General features: G+C 37.7%; 5 protein-coding genes across 12 annotated transcripts in view; 3 read left to right on the top strand and 2 right to left on the bottom strand.

Annotated features, from left to right (window-relative positions):
* Window positions 1-131: 131 nt before the first annotated feature.
* On the top strand, window positions 132-2,752 carry LOC102616301 (hypothetical protein). Its single transcript, XM_006479663.4, has 4 exons — window positions 132-313; window positions 795-1,277; window positions 1,384-1,455; window positions 2,321-2,752. Exons 1-4 carry the CDS (start codon window positions 269-271, stop codon window positions 2,525-2,527), a joined length of 807 nt encoding a protein of 268 aa, XP_006479726.1. The 5' UTR covers window positions 132-268; the 3' UTR covers window positions 2,528-2,752.
* Window positions 2,753-2,817: 65 nt separating this feature from the next.
* LOC102615610 (uncharacterized) lies at window positions 2,818-5,565 on the bottom strand. 5 transcript variants are annotated; one of them, XM_052437321.1, is made up of 7 exons: window positions 5,455-5,565; window positions 4,706-4,746; window positions 4,465-4,605; window positions 4,223-4,345; window positions 3,718-3,948; window positions 3,473-3,637; window positions 2,818-3,275 (listed from the first exon to the last, which is right to left on the bottom strand). In XM_052437321.1, the coding sequence occupies exons 3-7, from the start codon at window positions 4,585-4,587 to the stop codon at window positions 2,970-2,972; spliced, it is 948 nt and encodes a 315-aa protein (XP_052293281.1). In that variant the 5' UTR covers window positions 4,588-4,605; window positions 4,706-4,746; window positions 5,455-5,565; the 3' UTR covers window positions 2,818-2,969. The 5 variants fall into 5 exon arrangements, with proteins under 5 accessions (XP_052293281.1, XP_052293280.1, XP_006479723.2 ...); XM_052437320.1 differs by having other exon boundaries at window positions 4,465-4,602; window positions 5,455-5,555; XM_006479660.4 differs by lacking the exon at window positions 5,455-5,565 and having other exon boundaries at window positions 4,706-4,897.
* On the top strand, window positions 5,146-7,506 carry LOC102615327 (chloroplast stem-loop binding protein of 41 kDa a, chloroplastic). The gene is made up of 6 exons (XM_006479659.4): window positions 5,146-5,894; window positions 5,983-6,104; window positions 6,235-6,337; window positions 6,414-6,552; window positions 6,764-7,041; window positions 7,252-7,506. Exons 1-6 carry the CDS (start codon window positions 5,514-5,516, stop codon window positions 7,432-7,434), a joined length of 1,206 nt encoding a protein of 401 aa, XP_006479722.1. The 5' UTR covers window positions 5,146-5,513; the 3' UTR covers window positions 7,435-7,506.
* Window positions 7,507-7,829: 323 nt separating this feature from the next.
* Window positions 7,830-15,699, bottom strand: part of LOC102613754 (RAN GTPase-activating protein 1) — a 30,809-nt gene continuing 22,939 nt past the window's right edge. Inside the window, exons 1-3 of one of the 3 annotated variants that reach the window (XM_006479653.4) lie at window positions 11,927-12,092; window positions 11,722-11,814; window positions 7,830-9,966 (exon numbers count right to left, since the gene is read on the bottom strand). In XM_006479653.4, coding sequence (XP_006479716.1) covers window positions 8,330-9,955 — 1,626 coding nt within the window. In that variant the 5' untranslated portion in view covers window positions 9,956-9,966; window positions 11,722-11,814; window positions 11,927-12,092 and the 3' untranslated portion in view covers window positions 7,830-8,329. Of the gene's footprint in view, window positions 9,967-11,721; window positions 11,815-11,926; window positions 12,093-15,699 lie in introns of those variants that run through there. The other 2 variants (XM_052437317.1, XM_006479654.4) reach the window with 2 other exon arrangements.
* LOC102614452 (cyclin-P3-1) overlaps window positions 13,092-15,699 on the top strand; it is a 30,005-nt gene continuing 27,397 nt past the window's right edge. The window contains exons 1-2 of one of the 2 annotated variants that reach the window (XM_006479656.4): window positions 13,092-13,688; window positions 14,924-15,333. In XM_006479656.4, coding sequence (XP_006479719.1) covers window positions 14,936-15,333 — 398 coding nt within the window. In that variant the 5' untranslated portion in view covers window positions 13,092-13,688; window positions 14,924-14,935. The remainder of the gene's footprint in view (window positions 13,689-14,923; window positions 15,334-15,699) is intronic. The other variant, XM_052437323.1, reaches the window with a different exon arrangement.

Here is a 15,699-nt window from a genome sequence, read left to right as displayed (position 1 = left end):
TGCGTAATTTTTCAAGCATAAATAAGCTAACTCTTTGCAAAAACGTCCAAGGTATGCTGGAAGGACAACAGCTAATAACATACTGCCACATGGCCTAATCGAGGTATCCTACCTTAAAAGACCCCCAGCCTTCCTTGATTCTCTACAGCTCCGTAGTCAATAGTCGCTTCCTTCCATTTTATGCTTCTCTTTCCATCTCTGAATCACTTCTTTCACTAAGAAAAAGTTTACCCTTCGTGAGAGAAAAAGAAGAGAGAAAACAATAATAATGGTCAGGAGAGCGAATGCAAAGAAGAAGGAAAGAGCTCACTTGGTAAGTATACACAACAAAATTGTTTTCTACAAGTTCCCGTAAGCCTTAGTTTTGTTTTGTTTTCTATTTTAAAAAATATTTGCTATTTTTTTTAGTAATGATGGTGTTAGGTCCGTTTTCTTTTCTTTTTATATTTCGCCTTCATGCGTTGGCTTTTCTGTTTCGTGTTATGTGTTTGCATGTAAGTTATCGACTATTGCGTTATTAATGATGATAAGTTCTGTTTTAAGTTGTTTTCTATTATAATTCCTTTGAAAGTTTTGATTTTTGATTCTTTTTTCAATAACCAGTCTTTTCATTGTTGCATTATTCGGTTACTTGTGCGAGGTTATAGTTGTTAATGCAATTTTGGGCCTCCGGGGTATAATGCTCATTTATTTTTCTTTAACACCGTGAAATTTGGTGGAGAGAATTTTTTTAGTAAACTAGGGCATAGAGTTACCTTATTTACTTACTTGCTCCAACATTATTGTGATTGAAGTCAGAAACCGTCAACCCTTCTGCGGAGGAAGTGGGATTGCTGCCTGAAACTACTAATCCTTCATTGGAGGCAGCACAATTGCAGCCTGCAAATGGAAATGACTTGGGGAGAGTAGAACCAGCGCCTAAAACGGACACCAACTCTGGATATGTATCTGTGTCGAGGAAGGGGACGCAGACTGTTAGTGTTAGTGTTAGGCGATCTGTACGACTTCAAGGCACTGTTACGCCTGCTCGTAACCAGGGCATTGACCGGGTGATACAGGAGGTAACCCTTAGTGGAAGCGAGAATGAAGAAGATGAGCTGCCAGCTTATCAGGAGACAGAACAGCATGGTCCTACTATTCGAACTAAGAACTTGGAAGACAAACTTGACTACCTTGTACGGCTATTGGAAGAACAGCAAGATAGATCTTCCCCAAGTGGAAGCCCAACTCCATCTCATTCCAGGTACAAAAGGTTGTATATTGACTCCCAAAAGAAGGTATGAGAGCTTTTCTATTTCTTGTCTCCAATTTAAAAAATCATCATCAAGCTTCAATATGATCTCAACTATTTTGTCCGTTTTACGTTCTCCATTCCTCATGCAGATTGAAGCCTTATCAGCGGAAAATCGTCAGCTTACTATGAGATTAGAGAATGCGCTGGGAAAACTTGAAGTAGTATGTCATACCAACACAATCTTAGATATGCTTCTTTTTACTCTTTTCTCAAAGTTACGATGTGTACTTTTATTTCTCAGAAATTTTGCAAAAGAATTTGCAGTCTATGGTGAGTGTAAAATGTTGTGAATGGGTTTATTAATCATCTTAAGATTGTCTAACTACGTTGATGCTTAGACGAAGGAGTGCTATCGTGATTTAGGTCTTTCCAAGCATGAAGAGTGATGAAATTTTTTGGGTTATGTTGCTTGTGTATGCATTTTCTCATGTGAAAAGATGCAGTTTTTGCATTGAATATTCATGGCACACCTTCACTCTTGAAGGTGTGAATATCAGTATAAATGTTTTGCAGTGTTCTTGTTGTTTGGGCAGATGTTAGTCAATGTGTGCCTTTATATCATCTGCTTGATTTGTCATGTTTCACATGTATTTTCCTTTTTTTCCCTCCTGCAATCCTGTAGTACCTTGGTTCTACATTATTTTTCACATGATATGTTGGCAAAAATCTTATTTTTGTGCCATACCAACAATTCAGTTCATTTAACTTCAGATGCATGTGGAATGAATGGAAAGTGTGAAACAACTCTTGAGTTATATAACATTTTTATTTACTATTGAGAACTATGCGTGTTCAAGCTAACAACTGGGATTATGGGCCTTCTGTTTTATCTCTACAAAATATTTCAAAGATCAAATTAGTCTGCATGGCTTAATCAACAAATGTCTTTTAAAAACTGGGGACCTTTTAGAAAAAGGAGAATATACTTTCACTTCCTTTGCTTGGAAAATTTGATAACATCTTTTTACAACCTGTGATTTTGTGAGATTTTTACGCATGTTTTTTTGCTTGTCTTCATATGTGTAGTATGAGAAAGGGCCTCGTTACCATTCAGATGTGCTGGAGAAAGTGAAGGATATTCTCATGTTCAATATGACAAGTGTTGCTGAAAGAGCATCAAATCTATCTGCTCAAGCAGTACTTAATGCTTTTACTTCACGGGATGCTGGTCTTGAAGCCAATACTTCATCACGAAAGAGAAGGAAACTTGACAAGGAGAGGAAAAATAACTAATATTCAGCACATATGTTCTTCAGAAGGCCTCTGCTGTGGTTTGTACAACTCATGGGCAGGTCTCTTATATTTGTTTCTGTAGGCCACAGATTTTGTTCACCTGCCCCTATTTGTCAGTTAATTTTGCACTTAGGTTCGATGGTTGCTGAAACAATCTGAGAATTGGATCTTTAAAACTTTTAAGTTGTTGGCGTTCTATTGTATTGATGGACAACTGATGGCAGATGTGGCGCGCTCGTATACATATTTCTAATTATTTACTAAAAGAAAAACTAAAAGGGGAAAAAAAATGAAATAGGAAGCAGTTTCCATTTATTATCTATTTGATGATTCAACAAGAAAACATCAAAATTTATATTTCAAGTGAAAACGAACTTGAAATCAGAATAATGCATTTGATACATAAAACCGAAGGCCTCATTTCATGAATTGAAACGGGTACCTAGGGTTCTTCGCGAAAGGATTCATTGAAAGAAGTGGATGGTAGGTCAAAAATATTTGTCCGTGGTGTTTGTATGCCTTGGTAATCGGCGTCATTGCCAGTCTCTCCTGATTTGGCTGAGGATGGAGATGAAAAGTCTAAGTACATTCCTTGTATAAATTCTTCATATGATGCCGAGAGATCTTGGGAAGTTAATTGGTGGTACTCCACAAGCTGGTGTAGACATTGGTTTTCCCTTACCAGACTTGCATTCTCATTTGCCAATCTGGACTTCTCTGCAAGCAGTGCCTCCAATTGAAGCCTCACCTGTCCAGATTGAATTGATTTCAAAGTTAGGTTCTTTATTCAGATGTTCTAGGAAAACATGTTCTGCTACATTAGTTGAATGTTGAAATCAACAAAAAAAACTGCTCACATTTTGAGATCCAATTAAACTACAAACATACGCTCTGCCAAATTCAAGTGCAAATTTCTGATTTAAAAGAATCACAAAAGAAGCCTACCAGATCATCTTCCTCGGGTCTAATCCCTTTAACGAAACCATCCCTAAGCCTCCTGTTTTCTTCCTCAAGCAATGTGCATCTCTCTTGCATAAAACATAAATCTGATTTTATTGACTTCAGTTCTCTTGCAAGTGTTGCTGCTTTTGTTGCCATGGAAATTGCAAGCTGCTCGAGCATCGCAAGCATACAATTAGTAAAGAACAAAATAGGCAGAGCATACAGAAAAGGACAGAGAAGGCACAAACATTTTTAGCTTTCTTCATTATCTTATCCTTTGGACTAGGTCCATCTTTTTTCTGGGAATCGTCTCCTTGGTCATCTGAACTTTCATTGGAATCAAATTTCCTCTTCAACCCTTTCTTGTTCCCTTCTTGATGTTGTTGTTTCCTCGAATCCTCTTCTTTATTCTCCGAGTTGTTCAGATTGCTGTGGAAAATATCGGTAAATGTGGGCGGTTTAGCCAGATCTCTAGCTCCCTGGAAACAGTAGAAGAATAAGCTTAATAACAACATTTACCCCGAAATGCTATTTGTATCCACAACATCAATTTGATCACAAATGAATAATCAAGCATTAGTCCTATTTAAAACAATTCAACCACAATTCTAGAACCCAAATTTTCTTTGATCTTGAAGAAAGAGAAACACTAAAAACTAAGCCAACAAAAGCTGTACTTTGAAAAAAGAGAGAGAAACACTATGCTCCATCGGATTAAAAAAGTTTTCAAAAGCTGAAGAGCTTCGAATTTACCTGGAGCGCACTGTCAAGATTGTTATAAAGCTGAGACAGAGTGTGGGCAACAGAGTCAAAACCTCTTAGTAGAAGCTGTGAATCCTCCTTCAATCGCTTAGCTCTACTCGATTCTTCTTTATTCTACATAAGAACACAAAAAAAAAAAAAAAAAAATTCCCAGATACCTATCAGCTATATTTTTCAATCTAGAAGAAAGTTCACACATAAAACATTCAAAAAGTTGAAAACTGTTAACTCACCTCTCGTTTTTGGCCATTTAATGCTTTGCGATCGCGATCCTCGAGAATTGAATCAATCCGGCTACGCAGATTGCTCCAATAACGCTTATCTGAAGATGGACTGTACAGCGGAGAAGTGCCCATGAAGCTTGTAACCTCCTGCTATCGAAATTGAACAAAGGTATGAGAAAGTAGCCCTTTGAATTGATGGCGCAAAAAAGAGATTCGAATTTGTAAAAGAAGAAGAAGAAGAAGAAGATACCCTGTTGACCTGGGACGGCGATTCGATGGTATCCACAGAAGCTGCCATTGGAGAAAGCGAAAGAGTTGAGAAAGAGTAACGGCTAGTTTCAAGAAAAGGCTCCTGAAGTTGGAGGGATTTAAATAGAAGCGCCGATTTGGCCAACGTTCTGAAATCTTACTTATTTGTTTGTTTTATTAATTATAAATTATCTAAAACTGGACAGTGGACTCGGTCCGCTCGTTTAAAGTCTGGGTGCCTTTCCACCACTCTCCTTAGTGAGAAGGACATTTATTGAATCCAACGGCTGCAGTTTCTCGAATCGAGATCTATGGTTTAGAATTTAACGCACAAAAAATTAATAAAGATAATGTTGATAACTGAAAATTTGGCATAACGAGCCATGCTGACCCGATCGTGTTCTTTTGTTTTGTGTACTCCGCGATGATCATTTTTGGCAGCATCCAAAATTCAGTTCACCATTTAATTTTTTGCTTTCAAACTTAAAAACAGTCAACTGCTGAACCCTGAATCCTGATGTTTAAATTCAATTTAAGGTTCGATTATTTCTTCTTCTTCTTTCCCGTTTGGTTATTTAAATTCTAATTATTTATAATTGAAATCGAGTTCAATAAAAGATCTACATCTGATCTGAACTTAAATGAATTAATTACCCTGTAGTCTTTCTTAACACTAATATTCAAATTAATTACCCGGGAATTTTAACTGTAACTGTAAATTTAGAAAAGGTAGAGGGACCAAGACGATACCTTTATCTAGTTCACAAAAAACTGCTGGTTCTAAAACAACGAAAGAGCAAAAAGAGTCAATGGCTACTCTTGCTTCCTCATCGTCCTCTCTTCTCTTGTCATCGCCACCATCAAAGCTTGCTCAAGCTTCCCTCCCTCCTTCTCTGCGACTTTCTTTCTCGTCTTACTCTCACTTGTCTTCTCTTGTCTCCATTTCACCTTCTTCGTTCCTTGCATGTCCTGCAAGTTCAAGACGATCCTCTGTCTCTGCCTTCACTGTCAAGGCCAGTGCCGCGGAGAAGAAGAAGGTCCTCATAGTCAACACAAACAGTGGTGGGCATGCAGTTATTGGGTTCTATCTCGCGAAAGAGCTCCTGGGTTCTGGCCATGAGGTCACTATCATGACTGTTGGTGATGAGAATTCTGACAAAATGAAGAAGCCTCCTTTTAACAGATTCAACGTAAGAAGATTGGTTAAGCTTTTATTACAAGTTTTGTTTCTTTGTGAATGCGTTGTGTGATGATTTTTTTTCTCTCCTTAAATTGTAGGAAATTGTGAGTGCTGGAGGCAAGACGGTGTGGGGAGACCCGGCGGAAGTTGGGAACGTTGTGGGTGGGGTTACATTCGATGTGGTTCTGGATAACAATGGCAAGAACCTAGACGCTGTGAGGTTCGTTTGCATTTGGTCTTGAACATATCATTACATATGATAAACGGTCGGACGGCATTCATCATATGGAGTTTAATTATGCAAAATTTAAAGCCCTTTTTAGAACTAACAATAATTTTCGCTTACAAAGGCCTGTGGCAGATTGGGCTAAGAGTTCTGGCGTGAAGCAATTCTTGTTCATCAGCAGTGCTGGAATTTACAAACCAGCTGACGAGCCTCCTCATGTCGAAGGGGTACGATTTCATCCTACAGTTATTATCACCCCTACGGCATTCAGAATTACTGACACGTAATCTTCACTCATCGCAGGATGTTGTTAAACCCGACGCTGGTCACGTACAAGTGGAGAAATACATTTCAGAGAATTTCAGTAACTGGGCATCTTTCCGCCCGCAGTACATGATTGGATCTGGGAACAACAAGGACTGCGAGGAATGGTTCTTTGATCGTAAGTAGATTATCTCAAAGTTATGTGTGTAATTCAATTTGAATTTGTTCATCATCGGAGATGTCCGAATGCGCTTGATGGTAGTGTACCACCCCAGGTATTGTCATCAATTGCATGGAATTTGGCAATGATGCGATTGCCTATGCTTCGTGTTCAACATCATAATTCTCGCCTCATGACTTGAATATTGATAATGATTTACATGGCACAGGAATTGTACGAAAGAGACCAGTGCCAATTCCTGGATCAGGAATGCAGTTTACAAACATTGCCCATGTCAGGGACTTGTCTTCCATGCTTACTCTAGCTGTTGAGAACCCAGAGGCCGCTTCGTCTAATATCTTCAACCTTGTTAGCGACCGTGCCGTGACCCTAGATGGCATGGCCAAACTTTGCGCTCAAGCTGCAGGTCTACCGGTTGAAATCGTTCATTATGATCCAAAAGCTGCTGGAATTGATGCAAAGAAAGCTTTTCCTTTCCGTAATATGGTATTCATTTTCTTCTACTCCAATTAATATTCAGCAATATCAATATGGACTACGATACATTCTAGTGATTCTGCTGCTGCTGCTGCTGCCTGCTGGATCATGATTTCTCATGTTACTTGAATTAACACTCATCTTATAATGCAATTGGTTGTACTCTCTTTCAAGCTTGAACACAAGCTAATTTATTTCACGTGTATATGCCCTGTGCAGCACTTCTATGCAGAACCAAGAGCTGCTAAAGACATTTTAGGGTGGCGCAGTACTACAAACCTTCCCGAAGACTTAAAAGAGAGATTTGAAGAGTATGTCAAGATTGGAAGAGATAAGAAGGCCATGCAATTCGAGATAGATGATAAGATATTGGAGTCACTTAAAGTTCCGATACCTGTGTGATGAATCAAAGCTGAATAATGTTTTCACTTCATTCCCCCACTCTTACAAGATTCTCTGAGTTGCTTTTTTTAATTATTCTATCTTGTCGCATTCCTTCTCTTTTGCCGAACACCAGTATGTTTATTCTTTGCCTCCGAAGTGAATAAAGAAATAAAGGTTAATGAAATTGGAAAACTATAAACCGGAAAGTGGGCCCCCCCGGGCAATGCCACTATGCCAGGGTGAGTTCTAAAGGTTCAATAATCAGGGGGGTTGGGCTTCAGATTTTATAGGCCCCAGATCTACCTTCTACTGTGAAAACATACGAGCAGTATTCTTATTACATTGCTCGCCATAAAAATCCAGGCATGATATAATCTAAATTTACTAAACCAAAACAGCGAAAACATAAAGGCTTACTAAAGAAAGATGTGGGCAGGCAGCTAGTGCATGCATTATCTTGCCTGCACAATGGAATTCTCAGTTCAATGTCTTTAATTCGAAGCCATTAATAATTGGTGTTCATGAAAATCAAAGAAAATAGCCAAAACAGATGGCAATTTTGCAAAACTTAACTGCTGAGCACAAATTCCCTAAAAAAGGTAGCTACCAATTCTGAGGCTCCTTAAAGCTATCCAGTAGATAAAAGATAACTTATCTCTAGAACTACTTCAAGCTGCATCTAAAAGTAAATCCAGTTCCCAATAATTGGAGCTACAACTAGTAAACTTATAAGCTCTACTAATGTCTAATGGAAGAAACACATTAGACCTAACAGACCATTAATGAATCTACTAAATGTAATGATAGCAGGAAGCTTACACAGAAACAGGCTTGTCAATAATGAAAACTGGAAAAACTAAATCAGCATTTGAGGCCAAATAATCACCAGATGATGAAAGGCATTGCAACTTCTCTATTCCTCTTTATTGATGTGAAGCTCCTTAAGTTTTGAATCTAAATCATTCCTAATATCAGCATCATCCTCTTCAGCCCCGTCATCATAATCTTCTCCTTCGGGGTCATTCTCATCCAAAGGCCCAAGCACATCAAGTGAGTGTTTCAATATTTCCTTTACCTCATCAATCCCTTCATCAGGAATGAAATTACCATTGATATTTAGCATCTTCAAACCAGGCTTGTTGACAGCAACCTGTGCCAAAAGCCGTGCCCCTGCTCTTTTCATGGAGTTTGTGCTCAAATCAATTTCAATTAACTGGCCATGACCCTCCTCCAATGATTTGCCAATCAAAATTGCACCTTCATCCTGGAGTTCATTCTCTGCCAAGTTTAACTTGGTGAGAAATTGTTTTAATGCAATGCAAGCAGCTAAAGAAGATGCAGCCTTGGCAGTGATGTCATTTCCAGCCAAGTCCAAAACTTCAAGCGAGGGTGCACACTCCTTGAGAGCACCGGCAAGGGCTTCAGCTCCCTCATCCTCCAAGTTCAAATAACTAAGGTAAACCTCAGTAAGATCTGGAAACGCAGGTAAAACTTCACTCAGAGCTACTCCAGCTTCTACACCAAACATATTATCACGAAGATCAAGCTTCTTTAGATGGGTACATTGCCCAAGTGCCTTCGCAAGGGCAATACCTCCTTCTGCACCAATTCTAGTAGAAGAACACCGGAAATCCTCCAATGCAGGAGAATGTTTCACAATCTCAGAGATGGCAACTGCACCTTCATCTCCAGTCATGTTATTATGAAAATGAAGGACCTTAAGCTTCTCAGTTGAGGGAATTAGCTCAAGAATAGCTTGTGCAGCTTCCTCTGAGATACCATCATTCATCAAATGAAGCTCCTCCAAATTATTTTGTGATTTGAGGAGTGCCCCAAATGCTCTGACACCCTTTTCTCCCAATGCATTGTGTGAAAGATTTAGATACCTTAATTGAGAACCTTCCAAGGCAGAAGAAAACATATTTATGACTTCAAGGGCTTCTTCCTCTGGCCTTCCAGCAATAAAATCTGATAGATCTACTTCAGTCAATTGATCCTTAATTAATCTCAAGATGGGTGCAGCAACTCTGGATGCACCTAAGCCAAAACTTTTGTTACTGAAGCATATCCTGGTATATGAGTTTCCTGGCTCAGTTAGCGGCCCCAGAAGCAACTTAGCTTCCTCTTCTTCAATAAATCCCCGCTGACCTCCAGATATATCAAAGACAGTTTGACTGGCAGCAGTAGCTTTCTCAGCTATCATTTCCTCCCCATCCTCCTTTGTTCGAGGGCCTCTTTTAATTACTTCCAGCATTAGTTTACTGGATTCTTTGGCATAAATTTGAACTGAAGAACTTCCATCACCGTCTGGTTCCTTTTCATAGTGTTGGTTCGCAGCAGCAAAAGCTAACTCTTCTATTTGCTTGGCATCCTCTTCGGCCTCTTCTTTGCTCAGCAGGCCATACTTTCTAGAGAATATGGATGGAGTTGTAAGATTCTTGGTCATTCGCTGGACAAGCATTAACCTGGTACTCTGACTAGGGGGCCACAATTTGACTGACAATGCATGGTGTTGTAAAGTTTCTGTTGTAGAATCCATGACCGGATAACCTGAAGTCATGCATTGAAACTCTATTAAAAACTCAAACAAAAATCGACAACAGTAATTCGTTATTCACACATCAAGATTCAGGATCTGTTCCATTCCAGTTTAGGAATAAAGAAATGATATGGCATCCTGCTTTGAGAATATCTCTAGTTGTTCAAAATATATAAATTTCCCAGTAAACAAATTAATATAGCAAGCCACAGAACTTCCACATCATTTATGAACCAACAGAGCAAAGCGGTGACATGCTTTACAAACTGAGTAAAATAAAACATTGACCAGAATGCAAGTCAGAAGACCAGAGACAACAACATTAAAAAATAATAATAACAACAATTTGAATACCAGAGACAACGACATTAAAAAATAATAATAACAACAATTTGAATCGTAATCTATAACAGAAAACCTACCCACTGGAAAAAGATGCCCAAAATACAAGCAATCACCCAATATATGAATAAGTCACAAAAGTAAAGTTTAAATTCATGACTCATAGGAGCCCCCCCCCAAAAAAAAAATCATCTTCAAATATTTCTCCTTCCACAGCTTCCCCATCAGCCAAACAGAACACCATTTTTTACAATTACAAAGATACAAAAAGATCCAGAGAAAAATATAAACTACAGTCCATACTACTAATCATTTTCTCTCTACAGATGGTCAGATGCTCGAAAAGAAAATATGAATAATTAAAAAAAAAAACTAAACAAAATTAATAACACAGCTAAACAATGAATATGCACCGGATATGACTGAGTAATAACTAAATGCCAAGTATATGACGCAATACTTCAAATGTCAAGAATATGACAGAATTAGAAGTGCAATTACTCTAATACCCTTTTATGTAATACTATTTAATATTTTCAAATTGTGTTATGGACTTCTAAATTTATATTCCTCTAGACTTGTCCAGTAGTCAAGAAGTATGGCATTTTCACATAATTATATTTTATTTAATCCTTTCTATTATAGTATCAATGAATGACTGAAGAGATTGAATGTGAAGCTCTATATTGTTTAAATTCAAGACTTCTAGTATTATATTTGATAAAATTCCAAAGTCCTCAACTTGAGACTTGTCTAGGGATCTCGAAGTCGAGAAGTCTAGATTACGATCTAGAACAAAATTCTAACACTAAACTCATTTATCAACAATCAACAAAATAAATCCCACAAAAAAAAGATATGTTGCTTATACATTTAAATATATATCATCATATTTTATAAAAAAAGAAGTACTAAATCAAAAACACCCGATACTTATAAACTCAACACTTTTTTTACCCATATAATTGTAAGTAAACAGAATAAAAACTTAAACTCAAAAAACTAATCTTATGGTAAATATTGAAGAAAAATACAAACTTGTTAGAAATAAATGTGGTTTCTCAATACTTTTTGGATGTATTTGTGGAAGAAATACTAAATTTTGTGTGAAACTTATTAGAGAGATGTTAAGAAATACTAAATTTTTGGTGAAACTTATTACAGAGATGTTAAAACTCTTGTTTTTTGTTTGGGTGGTGGGGGGAGGGGTGGGGAATTGTTCTTGATGAAGATGAGAGACATTTTAGACAAAATACCACTAAAATGTCATATACATTACATTCTGAAAACGTTGTCAAATTTATACAAAGTTCAATTTTTTTTTTTTAAAAAAAAAAAACCTCACGAAGCAACCCTAAAACAGCATAACTAAAAATCTTATAGCGACATAAATTATGATATGGATTAAACAAAAGCAAAATTACCTGAAAAACCGCAAAATAAGTGAGACACACACTGGTCTTACAACAGGAGATTCAACAGCAGAGCGAGAAACCCAAGACTTTTCAGTTATTTACCTATTTAAAAAAAAACAAATTAATTAAGTAATTTAACGAAAAGGAAACCCTAGAACTAGATTTCGAGAAATGAAATATTAGTAAAAGAGATAAGAGAAGCAGAGAGAGAGACCGAGAGAGAGGAAGTGATTCTTTGGAATTTGGTGGCGTGAGAACTGAGGGTAATGATAGCAGAAATCAAACAAGTGCGTGCGGTGAATTGGAGGGAAATGATTGTCAAGTCCAAAAAATTTGAGAGCCAACCGCCAAGTTAGCGTCGGTTTTAAGTTTTCGACTTGAGTTGCAATCACGAAAAAGCCCCTCGATCTTGTGCTATTATCGTTTCGTAATGTGTTTTGGGTTCGAATTTGAGATTGGGCCTTGCAAATCAAGCGTCCACCCAAAAAGCCCCAATTTAATAATCCAGTTTAAGATTTTTGGGCTTCTATAGAGAACTCGATCTGTCGGGGCTGACAATTTGCCAGCTGGTCGCCCGACAATTACGACGTGGACATTCCAACTGTACTGTCCTTATTATAAGCAAGCATAACATAACACGGGCAGTTGACATCGGTGATCTGGTGAGTTGGTTCCTAAATCAAATTTATAAACACAACGCCATGTAATGTGATATGTGATGAGGTGTTGTTACAGCTGGAGCCTGCAGCCTGTAGGCCCAAACGAAGCATGAATTAATTTTCATCTTCATTTAATATTTGTTTGTTCTCGTGCATTGGAGAAAAAGGATGGGTTTCTTCTGCTGATGGTCCACTCCGCACCGAACACCTTTATCCTTTGAGTTTGATGCAAGCAAATTTGTCTCGCCTGTGTCTAGAAAAACGAATCTCGATACTAATGATTTTGACGCCACTGTTTATTTGCACACGCCGTCGAGATCCGGAATCACAAACAGCCAAAACGATAGGTTAATACAGATAGATTGTCTACACAAAATTCGATTATTTGTTCATCATTCACTTAGACAGGCATCAGGTAAGAATTATGCGCGACACCAAAGACGTTTGTTGTTGTGGATGTGAAATAAAGACAGGTCACCATAATGATTCATGACATCATAACATATCGTATACTTACGGCTTAACTACCGTGGGTGGGATTACACTCGATACTCACTCACCCTAATCAAATTAAATGATAATGCCGATTGACAATGATTGTTATTACAAGGCCAAGCAAGTAGCAACCCATTGACGGTGGCCTGACTTGCGGCGTAATTTAATAAAGAATTTTCTGAGGGACAAGCTAACATGCAATTGAATTAATACACTTTATTACACCTTTGGGAAGAAGAAGAATCATGTCGTCTAAACGTACTTAAAACTTTCTAAATTTACCCGATCACACACATAATACACATTCCACTGCTTCTTAATTATCATGAGCATTGGAAAGAATAATTATATCATTATTAATTACCAAAACAAAAGCTTGCCTCAATGAACCCACTTAAGAAACAAACTACGGTGAGGGTTAGCGCCACACCGACACCAATCTTACATGTAAAGCTTCATGGGCAAATAGAGAAGAGAAGGCCTTTTGCTTTCCATTAAAGAATTATGTGAGAGAGAGGGGGCAATTGAGCTGTGAGCATTACTCAATAAATGAATAAATAAATAAATAAACACGTAACAGTACTGTCTCATTCTCCTTCTCTTTCTCTTTGTTTGTTGTCGGGCAAGAGTATAGAGAGAAGAGGAGGAGGAATAATAATATGTAAGCTTCCTCTGTTAAGATTGCATCTCTCTATCTTAAGTGTCTTAATGCTTTTCTTGAAGAAACAGAAACAGCTGATACGCTGACCATAGAGACGTCTCTTTTCCTTTCTTTTTTGGAACTAACCACAGAGACATCTCATCTCTCTCAAGAATTTGTCTGTAAGTTTTCGTGTGTTTATACTTACTGAGAGTAACTGTGATGTGGATCCATTTTCTTTGTTTACTGGTTACAGTTTTAGGTAATGAGATTTGCTGGTCATATGTCAACCTATAATTTTTTTTTTTAATTTTCATGTTTGGACTTTTGAATTTCAGTGTTTTGTTATGTAATGTTTGATGGATTTCTTTTCTTTAGACTCTTGTGAAGCAATCGATTTCATCTTGGATAAAATTTCTAACTTTAGGCTTCCATATTTGTGGGGAAAATGTGAAGTGGGAGCTTCTTTCTCGTAGAGGAAATAGATAGGGTGTAAATCTTACTTCTTCTTTTTTAACTGTGAATTGTGTGTTAAGTGGATAATCTTATCTGGTTAAAGCATCTGCTTTACCCTGCTTAAGTTTTGGAATACTAACTATATAAATGGGAATTCGAGATTTCCTATGGAGTTCTAACCATAACAGCAGAAACTGGATCATGTATCTTAATTGGGCACCTGCCAAGTCTCGAGTTAAAGTGTTTGGTTTAAGAAATTTAGTTGGAACAAAATTGTTGTCGATTTAGTTAGCTATGGAGCAAATTTCTCAAGTTACCGATGCGGTGGCTTGCCAATTTGGAAAGGTACCAAATGCTCACACCATTTCTGATTAGTGACTATAGTTGCTAGCCTAGTGTTTTTGGCATGAATGTATGCCTCTAGCCTTAATATGTTTTGTTCTTTTCTAGGAGCTTCTTTTCCAACTTTCATGTTCTCTTAACTGAACTGCACCAAATGCTAATTTGATGCAAGGTTTGCCACTTTGGGGGTTTTAACTAGTACACAAATGTGGAATTTTATTGCTAGCTCTACAATCCAATGGCCAATAATGATTCTTATTATTATGTATTAGATTTAGGCAAAGCAGTGCTGTCTAACAATGAATCTCTTTGCTTGCCTTCAGGACTTGAAAGTGAGAATGCTGTGAACTTTTTGTTAATTTGTTTTAAGCATAGATTGGCTTGACAGGTCCAACTGTCGGTAGATCCTATGTGAGTTGGCTGTTAGGGGGTTACTGGTCCACCAATCTGGTTTTCGTGCAAGTTGTCTCTAATTATTGTCACTTTTCATTTTAATGGTTCAGTACACCCAGCAGCTACAATTGTTACCCAGCATCATTTTTATTTGTATCTTGTGTTTTCCTCTTTACAACTTTTTTTTAAAAAGAACTGTCATTAATGCAATGTCCCTAAATTGCAGCATTATCTAGATATGGGAACTCTGGCACTTGATACTGAGAGTGTTGGTACAGATATATACCGCATGTTGGGACTTAAAGATTTGGGAAAAGGAACTGTAGGAAGTCCGAAGATTTTGTCGCTTATTGGTAGACTTCTTGAGAAATCTGTTCAGAAAAATGAGATGCTACTTGATACAATCAAAACTAAAGACGTTACCATATTTCACGGGTTAAGAGCACCCACTATCAGTATTCAACAATATATCGATCGCATATTCAAGTATGGAGCCTGCAGCCCCTCCTGCTTTGTCATTGCACACATTTATATGGATAGATTCCTTCAGAAAACTGATGGTCATTTAACCTCCCTTAACGTGCATCGGCTCCTTATAACAAGTGTAATGGTAGCAGCTAAATTTATTGATGATGCGTAAGTACTAATCTGTGTTATTAGATGTATATTTGATCATAGCATATTGTGTCATTACATCTCAAAATGATGACCCAATGGCTAGTAACCTTGCAATACATGCATGCTGGATCGGCAATATGTTTATTGTTACCCATTGACCAATCAACCGGTAGTTCCAGGCTGGGGAGTTGTATATATTAGGCTCATGGGAAGACTTGTGTCTGTTTGTTTGGCCAAGAAAATAATGCTTTGCTGAACCTTGACAACAGGGAGGAGGAAAAAAAAAGCACAATGACATGGTTGGTCCTAAGGGACCAAGTGCTTAACTGCCTATGGAGTTCAATGATATGAAACTTGATTATGTGCCACACTTGTAAGGGCTAA

Source organism: Citrus sinensis, chromosome 3 (genome assembly GCF_022201045.2).
Source record: "Citrus sinensis cultivar Valencia sweet orange chromosome 3, DVS_A1.0, whole genome shotgun sequence".
NCBI lineage: Eukaryota > Viridiplantae > Streptophyta > Magnoliopsida > Sapindales > Rutaceae > Citrus > Citrus sinensis.
The sequence above is the reverse complement of the archived record's forward strand: the minus strand, read 5'-3'. Positions and strand labels throughout refer to the sequence as shown.